The sequence below is a fragment of the Spermophilus citellus genome (genome assembly GCF_964194105.1).
Source record: "Spermophilus citellus genome assembly, chromosome: 3".
Lineage (NCBI taxonomy): Eukaryota > Metazoa > Chordata > Mammalia > Rodentia > Sciuridae > Spermophilus > Spermophilus citellus.
Genome location: NC_138184.1, coordinates 114,061,123 through 114,078,210, shown reverse-complemented (window position 1 = coordinate 114,078,210; position 17,088 = coordinate 114,061,123). Strand labels below are relative to the sequence as shown.

The window sequence follows — 17,088 nt, the reverse complement described above, 5'->3', positions numbered from 1 at the left end:
TACAGTCTCCCCTGCCTACACAGTTCATCTTACTGAGTCCTCAACCATTTTGCAAGGTGGGGTGGGGGGGTGGGGGGGCTTCCCGTGGTGTGATGCCTGGCTCCAGGCCCAGCTGGGACACGGCTGGACGGAGAGGGAAGCGTGTCTGCGCGGAGTCCCCGGGTGGGCGCTTCCCGCAGGGCGGGTCCTGCCTGTGGGCACGCAGCGTTTAAATTAGACCAGGGAGTGGAGGGATTTATTCGCCAGCCGGTTGGAAAGAAGACAGGAAAATATTCCTGGAGAGAATACTGGGAGCTTTAGACTTGGCCCGCTCAGCCCGTCACTGTCCCCAAACTCTGGCACCAGGCGACTACTGAGCCCACGCCGGCGCCTATGGCGAGGGCCAGGGAATCCGGATTCGCAGCCTTGACGTTCGTCATTCTCTTTTGAACGCCGCGTCCCCGGCCACTCTCCGTCGCTCCCCTCTTGGGAGCCAGTCCTTCATCCCCACTGGACAGATTCAGGGTCGCGGCCTGGCACAGGCGCCTCCTTAGGCCAAGCGGGCTCAACGACATCCTCGCCAGTCAATCCAGCTGGGCCGTCGCGGCGGGGAGGCGGTCGCGGCGGGGAACTCCGCCCCCAGACACTCGGGCCCTGCGCCTTTGCCTCCCTGTTCTATTACCTTAGTCCCTTGCCACAGGAACCGACCCGCTCTAGCGTTGTAGAGCTGCCAAGGCAACCATCGCGACACTTCCGGTTTTGGACGTCACTTCCGGCGCGCCGGCCCGGGTACATCCGGGTTCAGGCCGCCGCCGGGAAGGGCTTTTCACGGAGAGTGCGGAGCTGCGTTCGGTTCGCTGGGCGGCTCTTAGAGGTGAGCAGGACCGGGATGACGGGGACGCTGCCCCGCTGGGAGTGCCGGGTGGGCGGACCGTGGCCCTTCCGCCGTGGGGTCCGTTTCGCAAACCGCCCTGCCCCGGCCGGAAGAGGGGCGGCGCCGCTCGGGGTCATCGGGGAGTCCGGGCCTGGGCCGAGTTGGGGACTCCTAGACAGCAGGGTAGAGGCAGGTCCGAGTCCTGGCCTGGGCCTTGCCAGCACTGGCACCCGGACAGATGCTTCCCTTTGCGAGGTGTAAGTATCCTCCTTGCAGAAATGTCTCGATGCCGCCATCAAGTAACCAGCCTGGAGCGCCCAGTGTGTTCTTGGCATCTTCCGGGGGCCCTGCAGCCCGTGACTGACCTGGGGTTTCCACCGTGCCCTGTGTCCCAGGAGGCAGCAGTGTAATTTAATCCAGTGGACCTGGGGCCTACCCCTCCTTTGAGAACATGTCCCGCCTATGCACTCCTGGGTGAGGTGGAGCTGCTGCGTTCAACCAGTGCCCCAGTGGGAGGAAGCACAGCTGACCGGAGTCGGCCACTGCCCGAGGAAGTAGGGATCTCCTGACCCTGAAGGCCACTTGCAACAGCCGGTAGACAGGAACACAATGGCTGTCACATAATGAGTATTACTCTGTAGGGCATCATGCTTGGCACCTTATGCACACTGTGTTTCACGTGCTGAGTATCTGGTAGAGTTGGGTTTGAATTCAGGCAATGATTTTAATCTGCCCGATTGCAGTCACCTTGCTAGATTTGGTCCCTAGTCCAACAAAACCATTGGTGATGAACTGCGGCATGGAACTGTTGTTTCTTGACCATTTGCTGTGAGCTCCGTTGTTTTTAATTTTTTTTTTTAAAGAGAGAGAGGAGAGAGAGAGAGAATTTTTTAATATTTATTTTTTTTTTTAGTTCTCGACGGACACAACATCTTCGTTTGTATGTGGTGCTGAGGATCGAACCCGGGCCACACGCATGCCAGACGAGCGCGCTACCGCTTGAGCCACATCCCCAGCCCTTTAATTTTTAAAGGTTTGATGAGGAAGATTTTTTTTTTTTAAAGAGAGAGAGAGGAGAGAGAGAGAGAATTTTTTAAAAATATTTATTTCTTAGTTCTCGGTGGACACAACATCTTTGTTGGTATGTGCTGCTGAGTATCGAACCCGGGCCGCACGCATGCCAGGCGAGCGCGCTACCGCTTGAGCCACATCCCCAGCCCCTGTTTTTAATTTTTAAAAGGACTTTTTTTTTTTTTTTTTTTTTTTTTGCTTAGCGGGTCTGTGCACACCTGTAGTCCTAGTGGCTCTGTAGACCGAGACAGGAGAATTACGAGTTCAAAGCCATGGCCTCATCAATGGCAAAGTGCTTGGAAACTCTAAAATACAAAGTAGGGCTGGATATGGGTCAGTGATTGAGTACCCCTGAGTTCAATCCCTAGTACCAAAAAAGAACATTCTTTTCTTTTTTTAGTACCAGAGATTGAACCCAGGGGCACTTAACCACTGAGCCACATCCCAGCCCTTTTATGTTTTATTTTGAGACAGGATCTTGCAAAGTTGTTTAGGGTCTTGCTAAGTTGCTGAGGCTGGCCTTAAACTCATGATCCTCCTGCCTCAGCCTCCCATCTTGCTGTGATTAAAGGCATGCGACACCATGCCAGGTATTCAGTGACTTTTAAGTGCCTCATTGAATCGTCTTTGCAAGCATTCTTTAATGTTGGTGCAGTTATCAATCTCAATTTTAGAAAGAGCCAGATCTCATCACAGCTACAGATCTCATCACTTAGTACTGATTGTTTTTTTCTGAAATAGTATCTGTTTTGTGAATATTTTGGTGAACTTTGAATTTGGAGGAAGTGTTCAGGGCAGCCGGGAGTAGAAACTCCCAGGAAATCCTCAAGCTGCTGCCTCCAGGACTCATCACACGCTGTGTCCTGTTTGTCCCTTCCCTAGCAACTGGCCATGTCTCTGTCCCACTTGTACCGGGACGGGGAAGGCCACATGGACGATGATGACGATGAGCGAGAGAACTTTGAGATCACCGACTGGGACCTCCAGAATGAGTTCAACCCCCACCGGCAGCGCCACTGGCAGACCAAGGAGGAGGCCACCTATGGGGTGTGGGCCGAGCGTGACTCGGATGAGGAGAGGCCCAGTTTTGGAGGAAAACGGTACTGGCTGCATGGGCCCTCCCCCTTGCCTTAGGAAGTGGGGAGGATGGGAGTGGGGGGCCGCTCCCGGTAGTGCTTCTCCTGGCCTTATGGAGTCTCCTGGCTGCGTCAGTGGGAAGAGCAGGTCCTCCCAGGCTGTCCTTCACTTAAGTAGCCATCAGCACGTGGTCACTGAACAATTACTGCATACTTGGCCTTGTGCTCTACACTGTTTCCCTGGAGCTCAGACTCTAGTGGGTAACAACAGATTTTAATCTACAACTCTGTAACTGTGATTTAGGACAGGAAGGAAGCAAGAATGCCCCAGAGGGTTATTCTGGGAGGTCAGGAAAGAGTTTCCTGGAGAAGTGACCCTTAACTGATAGGAAAATGGAAGGGGGCTAAGGTGGTGGGACAGGGTGAGTGTACGGAGGACTTTGTTTGGAGGCCCGAGGTGGCCACAAGGGCACTGAAGATCTGTAGGCTGGAGAGGAGGGCAGGGGAGACTTGAGACGGGATTGTAGGGGAAGGGGAGAGCCCTATCGCAGGTGTGCGAAGGAGGCAGGGAGCCCCAGTGATGGCAGAGAGCTCTTTGAGGAGGCCAAGGCTGTGGTCCCAGCAGAAGTGTGGTGGGGATAGGCTAGGGTGGTGGCCAGGAGGTGAGAATGTAGGCCAGAGGTCCTCTCCCTGAGTGGGAGTCTTGCTTATGCTGGCCTCAACTCACTCACCCATGTGTGCCTCCAGGCTGTGGACTCCTGAGGCTGGGCCCCTGAGGGGGTGTCTTTTTCCAAGAAAGAATAGGGGTAAAAGAACCTAGGGGTCCATTCAGCCTCCTCTCACCCGTAGCAGGTGTAAAATCATATGATATGTAGGTCAGAGGTCAAGACTTGCATGGTCAAGGGCTGATAGGAGTAGCCCACAGATACTGGCCACTCGTCCTGCGGACTTCACAGCCTGGGCTCCTTTCCCTTAGGACAAAGGGGCCATTACTATCCTCCTCGTTGTTGGTGAAGAAATTAAGATTCAGAGTCATACAGTGAGGCAGAAACCAACCTGGAAACAAAACCTGGAGCTCTGTGGTTCTGGAGTTTGGGCATCTTTTAGGAAAAAGTTCCCTGAGTTCTGTGGCTCCTGTGGGGTGTTTAATGCCTAGCCCAGTCCTTTTATAAAGCATCACTCTACTTGGCAATATTCCAGGACATCTTTTCTGTGTTCCTCTAACCATAGGGTTGTTTCACACAAAAGGAGCTGGGTTAGTGACTTACCGTAAGTGTTGGTCTTGAAGCAGTCACGGTTTAAATAGTATATTTCACAAGGTTAATTTCCTGGGTGTTTTAGTTTAGTTCTCATATTTAAATGAATTTAGTGGATATGAGCTTCTAAGTTCAATTAATATATTTATTAACATACTTCACATTCATATAATCTTTTAATGAATTTTACTTGTGTATGGTTTTTTGTGTGTGTGTGTGTGTGGTGCTGGGGATAGAGCCCAGGGCCTTATGCATGCAAGGCAAGCACTCTGCCAACTGACCTAGATCCCCAGCCCTTGAGTATGATTTTTATCTATTTGAATTTCTACTCCTATTTTATTGTTGGACTTGAAATAATGTTTACAGCAAATACTTTTAAGGTAGATTAGATTTAAAAAAATGTAAAAGGAAAATTGGATCATCAAGTTTTATCTTGAATTTATAATCAACTCAATATTGATATATTTTTAAAAATATTTATTTAGTTGTAGATGAACACACAGTATCTTTATTTTTATGTGGTGCTGAGGATCAAACCCAGTGCCTCACATATGCAAGGCAAGTGCTTTACCGCTGAGCTACAGCCCCAGCCCCTCAATATTGATATTGATGTATCTTCAGCCATAAATTTGAACTGAACATCCCAGGTGAAAGTTAAATGTGATCACATAAAGCCTGGCCTGGGGTCCTTTTGATATACTGACATACAAATAAATGTTACTCTTTTTTTTCTTTTTAAATAATTTTTCGGTTGTCAATGGTGCTGAGGATGGAACCCAGAGCCTCACACATGCTAGGCAAGTGCTCTGCCACTGAGCCTCAGCCTCAGCCCAAATAATTGTGTTACTCTTTTAAAATGGATCCCACGAGTCTGCTCTGAGGACTTCCTTGTGAGCCCAGTTCCAGGCAGGGCCGGCTGCAGAAGAATTCTTTACTGACCAGGGCTTGTGTCTGTGCCTGCAGGGCCCGCGACTACTCTGCGCCCGTCAACTTCATCAGCGCAGGGCTCAAGAAAGGGGCGGCTGAGGAGGCAGTGCTGGAAGATTCTGAGGATGAAGAGAAACCGATTAAGCAGGAAGACTTTCCTAAAGATTTTGGACCAAAGAAGTTAAAAACGGTAGAGTCTTTATCGCAGGATTGTCACCTGAGTAATGTCCTCCAGAGGCTTCCTGGCAGGGAAGCTCAGCAGGCCCTCTCACGCGGTGGGGTCTCTTCCTTCTTGACGGGCGTCACTGATCCGTTTGGTTCATGACGCTCTTTTTCCGTAGTGCTCTGTAGCCACCAGGCCATTTTCTCATGGGCCAGGCTTTTGCAGGTTTTTCTCACAACTAAACTTTGGTTATTCTGTTTTGCAGGGTGGCAATTTTAAGCCCAGCCAGAAAGGTTTTGCAGGAGGAACCAAATCTTTCATGGACTTTGGCAGCTGGGAAAGACACACGAAGGGAATTGGGCAGAAGCTTCTTCAGAAGATGGGCTACGTCCCTGGGCGAGGTCTTGGGAAGAATGCACAGGGTACGGCAGCAGCGCCCTGGAGTCCTGTGGGGAGGCCAGGCTGGGGGGGCTCGCGGCAGGGCTCGCTCCTCTCTGCCTTTTCCCTTTTAAGGGGACTCTGACTCTATGGCCTTGTTTGCTGATGTAGGACGGTTGTGCTCTTTGGCTCCCTTGCTGTCTCAAAACCCAGTTAAACAAAACACAGAGTGAGAGAAAGTGCTAAGGTCTGAACCAGGCTGACGTGACGTGACATGGCTTCCTTGTGTCCTGACTTGTGTTTCTAAAACATGGATCAGTGGCCAACATTTAGACATCAGCCTGTTTCACCTAAAGTTCTGTATTGTGCCTGGCAGGAGTGTAGCTGGATCATATGGCCCCTCGGCTTGCGTGTGGCCTTCGTCTAGATGCAGTGTCCCACTCTTATACACTGCTCTTTATGGGAACCATCCTGTGCTCTGAAGGCCCAGGGAAAGTTTGTGATCCTGCTCACGAGGGTTTTGGTAAAAACAAACAAACAAATAATAAAAACAACAACAAAAACTGGTACCTGGGAGCTTGCTACGGGTTTGAGACCAGCCACAGCCAGCTAGCGAGGCCCTTAGCAAGGGCTGAGATGTGGCTCTTAGCACAGTGCCGCTGGGTTCAGTCCCCAGTGCCTCCCTCCCAGAAAAAGGTCCACAAGTGTCAGTATGACCCTAAGTGGCCTTCGCAGCAGCTGGGACCTGTGGCTGTGGCTTTGGGCGAGTCTGTCCTCACTTTGCTACACAGTCTCCTCTGGTCCTCCCCCACCAGTCCCGGTGAGTCACTGTCCCTCTCCCACATCTCCTCTTGAGTCAGAGCCACACAAATCAGGCAATAGGCCCCTTCCTGCAGGAACTTTTCCTTTTTGAGCTGCTTCCTATGAATGATCACCTACCTGATGCAATCTGAAGTGTCCTCTGTGGTTGGAGTTCCAGTCTTAAATGGTTGTTGTCAGTCAGGTTGTGTTGGAAACATTAGCTGTGTGGGAAGTACAGGAAGTGGAAAGAAGGTGATGGTGACTGGGAGGGATGGAGAAGGGGTGACCTTGAGCTTTAGCAGCACTTCAGGGGGATCACCACTAACGTCTCGTAGTCCTGATTGTGAACGTCTGTCACGTGTACGTGCAGGGCTTGAACATGGTGTGAATATGCAGATAGGGTGGGGTGAGCTCCCGGCACATGTTCGAGGAACCCCGTGTGGAAGGCAGCACCCCTCAGGTGGAGGCGCTGCGTCTGGTAGCTCGCACCTCTGTGCCTGAGCCTTCAAGGGGTGGAGTGTCAGATTTCGCACGCCTGTGTTTTCAGCTGCAGGGGACTTGTTCTTTTCTTGTCCACTAACACAGTGAGCATGAGTAGCAGTGGAAATCTGTGTTTGGGACATAAATAACCCAAGGTCAGCAAACAGTTAGCAGCATAAATGCTCAGAACTTTGAAACCATGTAGGACATGACAGTGTTCCAAGGACAGGCCACAGAGCTCCTTTAGGGCAGTGTAATTTTGTGTAAGGAGCCAGGACTGTGTGCTACTCAAGTGGCTTGTTCAGTCCACGGGTTGATCTGATCTGAAGCCTCTCTTTTCATCTCTTGCTGGGTTGGCAGGAATCATCAACCCCATCGAAGCCAAACAGAGGAAAGGGAAAGGAGCCGTGGGGGCCTATGGCTCAGAGCGGACCACGCAGTCCCTGCAGGACTTCCCTGTGGTGGACTCGGAAGAGGAAGCCGAAGAGGTAAGTGAAGGTGGGAGATGAGGGTGGAGTGTCTAGTGCCACTGTGGTAGCTGCCTGTCCGTCCTCTCAGTCTTCAGGTGTTCATTTTGCACTGGCCATAGGCTGGGTACTCTGCTGGAGACTGGGTGTCCTTTGAGTGGACATAGCGCCCGTTGGGCAGTAACAGATATATGCAGGCAATGACAGTGGGGAGAGATGGCAGATGTGCCAGGTTCACTGGTGCAGACCTGTGATCCTAGTGACTCAGGAGGCTGAGGTAGGAGGATCGCAAGTTCAAGGCCAGCTTCAGAAATTGAGCACAACTCTCAACAACTTTTTTTTTTTTTTTTTTTTTTGTTAAAGAGAGAGAGAAGAGAGAGAGAGAGAGAATTTTTAATATTTATTTTTTAGTTCTCGGTGGACACAACATCTTTGTTGGTATGTGGTGCTGAGGATCGAACCCGGGCCGCACGCATGCCAGACGAGCGCGCTACCACTTGAGCCACATCCCCAGCCCAACTCTCAACAACTTAACAAGACCATGTCACAAAATAAAAAAGGAAGAGAACTGGGGATGGAGTCCTGTGGTAAAGGCTGCTGGGCTTCATCCCCAGTATGGAGGGAAGGAGAGAGGGTGTACTAGGAGGTGCCTAGGCGGAAAGTGAGGCTGGGTGTCGAGCTGTGTTTGATAAACGTGGCTGCCCGGGGAATCTTGGGGGACTGCAGTATTCATTGGAGTCCCAGAGGAAGAGAAGGTGCTAGCAGCAGGGAGAGTGGAGAGGCCAGAGAACGTGCACGAGAAACTCTGGGATGGGAACGTGGGAGACCGTGGGGGAAGACCATGGGGGAGGACGGCAGACCCAATAGGGAGGGAGGGGGCTGCCACAGTCTCCTGGCCTCCGTGGCTGTTGGGGTCCTGGCGTGGCTTTACTCCAGCTGCAAGGGGCAGCTCTTTGTCCCTTGGCGCTCATGAGCAAAAGTAGGATGCTACAAGGCAGCCTGACATCGCTGTTCTTGTCCCCACCATCTCCTGTTAAGGGGGAGGAGGCGATTGATGAAGTGTACTTGAGGACTCTGAGTCCGGCCCAGATGCAGAACCCCACAGGTGTCTTGTTAAGTAGGCAAGCAGTTTGGCCCAGCCAGGAGTGGCGGGCAGTGAGCACACCCACGGGGGTGTGGCCGTCTAAAGGGCTCTCCCCTGCTCAGCTCCAGGCAAGTGTTGCTGTAGGAGACCGAGGGACTTTCCCAGAGTAGCCCAAACTTCAGAAGTTGTTTCTTTTGGTACCAGGGATTGAACTCGAGGGCCCTCGACCATTGAACCCCACCCCAGCCCTGTTGTATCTTATTTAGAGACAGGGTCTTGCTGAGTTGCTTAGGGCCTCGCCGTTTGCTGAGGCTGGCCTTGAACTCATGATCCTCCTCCCTCAGCCTCCCGAGTCTCTGGGATGACAGGTGTGCACCATTGTGCCCGTCTCCAGAAGTCTTTTTGAGGAAAAAAAAAAATTACAGATTTAAGCCAGTGTGAGAAAAAGAGGGACAGTCACAAAAGCTGGACCTTCTGAGGGCTGGACCGAGTCTCCTTAGCCTAGACTCTTTCTCCTTCAGAGAAGTCATTTTGCAGTTTTGGGAGTGAACTCAGAGCCTTGCCTGTGCTGGGTGCACTCAGCGCCATACCCAGGAAGGATCTCACTGAATTGCCCAGGCTGCTCTTGAACTCTTGACCTTCCTCCCTCAGTCCCCTGAGTGGCTGGCCCCGCAGGCTGCAGCACCCAGGTTCACTTTATTTCCAGTCGGAGCCGCGTTCTCCTGTACTTAATCTTACACATGGTGTTCCTGAGTTTTACAGGAGGGCAGCTGAAAACTAGCATAGTGCCGGCCTAGAGTCTGTGCTCGGTAAACGCTGCCTTTCCTTTTTTTTTGTTCTCGTTTCTGTGGGGTGCACCTGCCTCGGGAACCTGTGGGAGGGTGGGCATCAGGGAGTGTCAGCAGGTGGCTTAGTGTCCCACGGCACAGTCCTTCATGCAGAGCCTGGCACACACTCATCTGGGCAGCTGGTGATTGTCTTGGTGGCTTCAGTGGCCGCACCTCTTGTGAACCGTGGCACTCCCCGTGGAGACTGACTGGGTGTCTCTGGTGCAGGAGTTTCAGAAGGAGCTGAGCCAGTGGAGGAAAGACCCCAGTGGGAGCAAGAAGAAGCCCAAGTACTCCTACAAGACGGTGGAGGAGCTGAAGGCCAAGGGCAGGATCAGCAAGAAGCTCACGGCTCCCCAGAAGGAACTTTCTCAGGTCAAGGTATGGGGCTGGGGACCTGGTCCAGGATGGGGGAAAGAGAAGCCATGCCCAGGGTGACGGTGACGGCTGGCCGTTTCCCCAAGGTTCTCTTGCCTTCCGTCAGGCTGCTGCTTTTCTTGAACCCTCTCCTCCTGCCCTGGTGGGACATTCCTGTCGTTAAAATCTGCGCATGTCCTTGTTCTTAATGTGACAGGGTTCCAGAGGTGGCAGGACTGTTCTGGATCCTTCCACTTTGCTAGACCTTCAGCTTTTTTTCAGGTTTGGTTTGGGTTTTGGCAGATTAGTTTGCACCTAAAGCTTTACTTGAGGCTGAGGAGAGGTTCCTAGGACAGCCACCAAGATAAAGAACACAGAAGTCGCCCAGGCCTTACGTGCCGGGAAGCTGGCAGCGACTCTGGCCAGGAGCGTGTGGAGTGTCAGGACACTATGCTGGGGACACTGGAGTCTGAGCTCAAGCCCGAAGTTCTGCTTTGCTGGCGGATGGAGTCTGTATGCGCTGTGGGCCTCTGTAGCTGGAGAGTCCGTCCTGTGTCGGCAGCTGACCACGCAGGGCCTGCTGAGTGGCACCAACCCCAAGGTCGCAGCCAGCCGTGCCGTCCCGTGTCAGCAGACCCCAGCAGCTCATCCTTGTTTTCTTTCTGCGTTCTTGTCTCAAATATTTGGAGAATGAATTTCATGGACAGTACGACAAGGCCAGGGGGAAAGGGGTGGGTTTTGCTCAAGTGACAAGGAAAGAGGTGGAACTCGCAGGCTGAGGAGGCCCGAGAGCAGGCTGTGCTTGGCTGTTGAGTGACGTCGCTCCTGGGTCACCCACTGCTGCTGTCCAGGTGTATCCAATCAGGTCTCCAAAGCATGAGTCCTCGGGGTCAGCTCTGCACCTTCTTGCAGTCTCCACTCAGGTCTCCCCACTTCTGCTCTCCCACTGCTCACTAGGCCCAGGCTTCCTCAGGGAACCGCCCCCACGCCCTGGCTTCCTCGGCCCCTGACTCCTCATGCCCAGGCTCTCCCCAGCATGGCCGCAGTTCCTGCTCCCCACTGCTGCTCCAGCCCGTGGAGACTGCCACTCCTCTGCCACCTCTGAGTGGGTGGCCTGGGAGTCATTCCAGCAAGGATGCCACTGTCACGTGCTCCTGCAGTGCTCATTCCCATCGCCTTCCCAAGGGCTGAGAGCAGTGGAGATGGCTGCCCGTGGCCAGGCAAGGACAGGTGTCACCAGCTCAAAGAAGCCCCGGTGGTGTTCTCAACTCGCCCAGCATGCTGCATGGCATGTTATCTGGGGACAATAAGGAATGGGTGCTAGGTTCCACCCAGTGAGGTTGAGTCGGATCTGGGCTAAAGCCCTGGGCGCTCTTTCTAGCTAGTCACTCTTACTTAAAGCAACAAATGATTATTCAGAGGCACAGGCCACACTCAGATTCCCTCAGTTTTCCTAAAATGTTAGAAGTAGTTCATTCCTAAGTTGCGTTAGTCCAATAACTATGTTTATTGTTTTTATATTTTTAAAAATTTTATTACAAGAGTAATGTGTAGGGCATTTTAAGAAATTAGGAAATTCAGAGAATAAAAACATGAACAATAGTACCCACCCTCCCAAGGTCACCAAAGTTGAACGCCTTATACACCTCCTTTTAGGTCTTTCCCTGTGCTTCTGGGCATCTGTGTGTAGCTTTTACCAAAAGGCCATATTTTGATTATCAAGTTTTATTAGCTGCTTTGATGAGTAGAGCTTCTACTTTTCCATGAAAATAGGTTCCTTTGCTAACACTCAGTCCCTATTCAAATGTCCTGTTTCCTAAGGTCCTCCGTCTGGATCATTCAGAGGGATCCAGCCTCGGGCTCTCTGCACCCGTTCTGTCCCCGAGCCTCCTCTGATCTAGTCCCCCATGGAGCTACCTTGAGACACGCTGCCCTCTCACAGCTCTGCTAAGCTGTGGTTGACACTCCTGCCCGCATCCTGTCTGACGGGCAGCAACGGTGGGTGCTAACCCGTGTCCTTTCTGCTCCTGCTCCAGGTCATCGACATGACGGGCCGGGAGCAGAAGGTCTACTACAGCTACAGCCAGATCAGCCACAAGCACAATGTGCCTGACGACGGGCTCCCGCCGCAGTCCCAGCTGCCACCCCTGTCCGGCAAGGAGGCCAAGGCCCCGGGCTTCGCCCTGCCCGAGCTGGAGCACAACCTGCAGCTGCTCATCAACCTCACGGAGCAGGAGATCATCCAGAATGACCGGCAGCTGCAGTATGAGCGGGATATGGTGGTGAACCTGTCCCACGAGCTGGAGAAGATGACCGAGGTCTTGGAGCACGAGGAGCGCGTCATCTCCAACCTGAGCCGGGTGCTGGAGATGGTGGAGGAGTGCGAGCGGCGCATGCAGCCCAGCTGCCCCAACCCCCTCACCCTGGACGAGTGTGCCCGCGTCTTCCAGACCCTGCAGGACAAGTACTACGAGGAGTATCGCATGTCGGACCGCGTAGACCTGGCCGTGGCCATCGTCTACCCGCTCATGAAGGACTACTTCAAGGAGTGGGATCCCCTCAAGGTGAGCTGGGGAGCTGTGGCTGCTCCGGGCTGGGGCGCGCCCTGCTGAGGAGGGCAGAGCGGGAGGGCCGGCTGACGCCCTTCTCCTCAGGACTGCACGTACGGCACGGAGATCATCTCCAAGTGGAAGAGCCTCCTGGAGAACGACCAGATCTTGTCTCACGGCGGTCAGGATCTCTCTGCAGATGCCTTTCACAGGTACCGCGGCGGGCAAGCACTCCTGGCCCAGGGGTCGCTGGAGGCAGGGGACAGTGGAGGTGCTGTCCGTGTTAACCTGCTGCGTACCGGTTCTGCTCTGGGAATTTAAACCACTCCCTGCTTGCTCAGCCTGGCTGTCACGTGTCTGTTCAGGGCCACCCACATGCTGGCCTTACCTGGGGGACTGCAGCCAGCTCTGGTCCACCATGCAGCCCACTGGGTGCATGGTAGCAAGTAACGAGGGCGAGCACTTACTTAGAGTGGGAATCGGAACAGAGGTCACTCAGGAGGGGACATCAGGCTATGGCCCAGAGGGTCAGAGGTGTCAGCTGTGGGTAGAGCTCTAGGCGGGACAGCACCTGTAACCTGGAAAGGAGCCTTCTGCTGGGGCCTGTGAGCCTGTGTCACCTGCAGCAGACTTGCCAGGCGGGTGGGCACTACCAGGGTACCCAGGCCAAGTAGGCTGGCAGGGGAGGTCAGGTTAGCCAGGCGGAGCCTCCGGTTCTGGTACTGGCTGCTTCTGTGCTGTTGCTTTTCCTTGTTCTGTGGTCAGGGTTAGGGAGGTGGCGGTGGCTGGGGTGCTTGGAAACCCATCCGTGGGGTAACCAGGGGCCTCTGCCTGCCGCAGGCTCATCTGGGAAGTCTGGATGCCTTTTGTTCGAAATATCGTCAACCAGTGGCAGCCAAGAAACTGTGACCCGATGGTGGACTTCCTGGACAGCTGGGTACACATCATCCCCGTGTGGATCCTGGACAACATCCTTGACCAGCTCATCTTCCCCAAGCTGCAGAAGGAGGTAGGCCGGCCCTGGGGACAGCTGTGGTCAGCGACCCTGGGGACTGTGGAGCATTTCTCCTGCCTCCCGCTGTTAGAATGCCTGGAATTCAGAGTCCATCAGCACAGCCCTTTGTCCTGTGGCAGAGTCCAGCCCTCTCCTTGGGACTTTCTCCCAGACCTTCTAGAGGGAATTCTTTTTCTTGAGGTCTTCAATGAAATTAGCCTCATAAGTCTCTGAGGTTTAACACGTTGTGTGTTGGGGTTGGTGTCTCAGTTCCGGGGACACAGAATGTGAAATGCTTACAGGCACTTTGGTCACCGTAGAGGGGAGGCTGGGTCATCTACATGAGTGCCAGGGACAGCCTGCACAGTGGCACAGGCCATGATCCCAGGAGCCTGAGGCAGGAGCGTCACAGGTGCGTGGCCAGCCTCAGCAACTTAGTGTGGCCCTATCTGAACAGGGCTGAGGACGGGGCTGTGGCCGAGGCCCTGGTTTAGTCCCCAGCACCAGGAAGGTAAATGGAGAGGGCCGTGGCCTGGGCCAGGAGAGCAGGGCCTTCCTCCTCAAGGACAGTCCTTGCCCACAGCCGCACAGGGTGGGCTCCAGACGGCCTCAGGCTGCATCAGCTGCTCCTTTCCCCGACCCTCTGCAGGTGGACAACTGGAACCCCCTGACGGACACGGTCCCCATCCACTCCTGGATCCACCCGTGGCTGCCCCTCATGCAGGCGCGGCTGGAGCCCCTCTACTCCCCCATCCGCAGCAAGCTGTCCAGCGCCCTGCAGAAGTGGCACCCCAGCGACTCCTCGGCCAAGCTTATCCTCCAGCCCTGGAAGGACGTCTTCACTCCCGGCTCCTGGGAGGCGTTCATGGTCAAGAACATCGTGCCCAAGCTGGGTGAGGAGATAGAGAGCGTGCATTCAGTCGTGGCCTCGGGTCTCTGGCCCTGCGGCCAGCGGTGGAGAAACGCCTTGGGGTCCCTGCTGCAGTTTACCGTGGCAGCGACTGAAAGCCTGCAGTGGGGATGTGCAGGTCACTGCGTCCCGGCTTTCCTGGCTGGTCCGTTTCTGGCCCTGGCAGCAGCACAGCTGCTGGAGTTCTGGGATGGCCGTGGGGCGCACTCTAAATTACTAGGGGGTTATTTGGGGGTAAGAGGAAAAAAGTGATTTTTAAGAATCGCTATGGTGAGCGCTTAAAATGACCTTTAAAAGCAGCTTAAAGACTAATGTCCCTGGCTCTGCTGGTAGGAAGGCTGACCTTGGGGACGGTTTCTCCTGCAGGGATGTGTTTGGGTGAGCTGGTCATCAACCCCCACCAGCAGCACATGGACGCCTTCTACTGGGTCATCGACTGGGAGGGGATGATCTCCGTCTCCAGCCTGGTGGGGCTCCTTGAGAAGCACTTCTTCCCCAAGTGGCTCCAGGTGCACTTGGTTTGCTTTGTTGTGGGAGGAGAGGTGGCAGGGTGGGGACATTCCTTGATTTTCTGGCAAGGCTTGACTATAGTTGTGATTCCACTTGAACACACATCACCAAGGGGAGGCATCGTCTGTCATGACAGTGGCCCCCGTTCCCTGAGCACTCTATCAGCTCTGTGTCACTCCTCCCAGTCCCGTGGGGGAGGGACTGTGACATCCCTGACACGGAGGCTGAGCTCAGCAGGTTTCCTGTAAGGGCACTTAGCCACAGACTGGCTCTGAAGTCCTTGCTCTGAAGTGCCACTTCTCAGCTCCTAGAAACCCATCAAGTGGTGTCACTCACTTGGAGGACCAGCTCAACACAAGGGCCGCTCTGGGAAGGTGGCCCTGCTGTTGCTGTGGGGTGCAGGTTCCCTTTCCTTCCGGCAGGTGCTGTGCTCCTGGCTCAGTAACGGCCCCAATTACGAGGAGATAACCAAGTGGTACCTGGGCTGGAAGTCCATGTTCTCAGACCAGGTGCTGGCCCATCCGTCTGTCAAGGACAAGTTTAATGAAGCACTGGACATCATGAACAGGGCGGTGTCCTCTAATGTTGGTGAGTGAGGATCCCCACGGTGGGTGTCCTGGCCCCACATCCCTGGTCTCTAAACACACGAATGACAGCACCCGGGTTCTGGGATCCACAGGCTGCCTGCGTGGTCTCTCTGCACTCCTGCGTGGACCGCTAGCTGCTGAACCCAGTTCTCTGTCCACTATGTCTGCTGCCCAGGTCCACTGGGCTGGTGGGGCCTATTCCCTGATGGAGGCTGGCTGCAGCTGGATTCAGACACTGCTGCTCCAGCCCAGTGTGGCCTGGTGCTTTGGAGGCTCCCCCTGCCAGCCAGCCGGCCTTGGGTGTTGCTTGTGCTCGTGGCTTGTGGCAGGGGTTGTGGGATCAAGGTGGACGGCGTCTCGCTGAGCAGTTGCTTAACCTCTCTGGGCTCCACGTTCCTCATTGGTTACAGGGGGATTATGTGGGTTGCGGCCTGTGCCGGGTCACAGAAACTTGGTCCCTGTTCCCAGAGCTGCTCAGTTCTAGTTAAGTCGCTCTGCCTAGATCAGGAGTCAGTTTTAGGTTCACATTTTGACACTTGGGAGTGTCGCAGTCCTGTGTGGTCATCTGAGCCAAGGCCATTGATGTGCTTGGCCGGCTCCGCTGGGGCTGCAGCATGTTTCATCTAATGTGTTTCAGGGCCCAGTGGCTCGGCTTGCTCAGGGACATGGTGGTGCAGGATGGTGGCTGGGACTGTCATTTCTGTCCCCTTTCAATTCTGTTTACCCGGTTTCCTGAAAACAGCTGAACTCACTGGTGACATCATGACTCTCTTTAATGAGGCAGATGAGCTTCTGTGCTGCTCTCCTGTCCAGGTCCCTCGAGGGCTGTGTCCATCTCCACTTTCTCTAGACATTCTCCCCCAGCCACCCCCAGGTTTCATGGTCCCAGAACTGTCCCCTGCCTGGAGCCCTCAGTGTCTGTGGCCCTCCGTCACCCTCCAGGTTCTGCTCTCCTAGAGTCGGGGACCTGAGTGGATAAGTTAAAACATGGCGTGTGTCCCAGAGCGGAGCCGAGGGCCTGAGATGGCCGCGCTGGGAATGAATGGGTTCCCAGGGTACTAAGAGTGGCCAGTGTGCAGTGGTGACTCCGGGGACATGTTGGAGATGGAGCCATGACTGAAGTCAGGGTTGCCGGTGGTCAGGAGGACCCCCCATTTATGTTGGCGGTTTACCCTGGTTATCTGATATCAGTCTGATCTACAGACTAGTTTTTGTGATACTGTCCACTTGTCCAAAGTCCCCCCAGTCACTTGAGTCTCTGAGGCAGAGCTGCCCTTGGGTGAGTCACGAGCACAGCCCAGACTAGACCAAGTCACGGTCAGTTTCCCTCATGCCCTTCCTCCCTTCCCTGTCTCAGGGGCCTACATGCAGCCCGGAGCGCGGGAGAACATCGCCTACCTCACCCACACGGAGCGGAGGAAGGACTTCCAGTACGAGGCCATGCAGGAGCGCCGCGAGGCCGAGAACATGGCCCAGAGGGGCATTGGTGTGGCTGCCAGCTCTGTGCCCATGAACTTTAAGGACCTCATAGAGACCAAGGCCGAGGAACACAACATCGTGTTCATGCCCGTCATCGGCAAGCGGCACGAGGGGAAGCAGCTGTACACCTTTGGCCGCATCGTGATCTACATTGACCGGGGGGTGGTGTTTGTCCAGGGCGAGAAGACCTGGGTGCCCACCTCCCTACAGAGCCTCATTGACATGGCCAAATAGACCAGAGATGCGCCTCACAGAGGCGATGTGCACGAACAGTGTTTCTGATCATCTTTGAGGTCAGGCCAGGCCACCCAGAAGGACA

General features: G+C 54.4%; 1 protein-coding gene across 2 annotated transcripts; it reads left to right on the top strand.

Moving 5' to 3' along the window:
• Positions 1–737: 737 nt before the first annotated feature.
• Positions 738–17,016, top strand: TFIP11 (tuftelin interacting protein 11). Of its 2 annotated transcripts, none has more exons than XM_081284558.1 (13): positions 738–853; positions 2,807–3,024; positions 5,220–5,373; positions 5,612–5,768; positions 7,366–7,493; positions 9,612–9,764; positions 11,777–12,304; positions 12,395–12,501; positions 13,130–13,298; positions 13,933–14,176; positions 14,560–14,702; positions 15,126–15,291; positions 16,648–17,016. In XM_081284558.1, the coding sequence occupies exons 2-13, from the start codon at positions 2,816–2,818 to the stop codon at positions 17,001–17,003; spliced, it is 2,514 nt and encodes an 837-aa protein (XP_081140684.1). In that variant the 5' UTR covers positions 738–853; positions 2,807–2,815; the 3' UTR covers positions 17,004–17,016. The 2 variants fall into 2 exon arrangements, with proteins under 2 accessions (XP_081140684.1, XP_081140685.1); XM_081284559.1 differs by lacking the exon at positions 738–853 and adding an exon at positions 953–1,110.
• The last annotated feature ends 72 nt before the right edge of the window (positions 17,017–17,088 follow it).

Coding starts and splice junctions, on each gene's coding strand:
- TFIP11 (XM_081284558.1), top strand. CDS start 2,816: ATGTCTCTGTCCCACTTGTACCGGGACGGGGAAGGCCACATGGACGAT. Junction 12,502..13,129: donor TCTGCAGATGCCTTTCACAG/GTACCGCGGCGG, acceptor TGCCTGCCGCAG/GCTCATCTGGGAAGTCTGGA. Junction 14,177..14,559: donor GAACATCGTGCCCAAGCTGG/GTGAGGAGATAG, acceptor TTTCTCCTGCAG/GGATGTGTTTGGGTGAGCTG.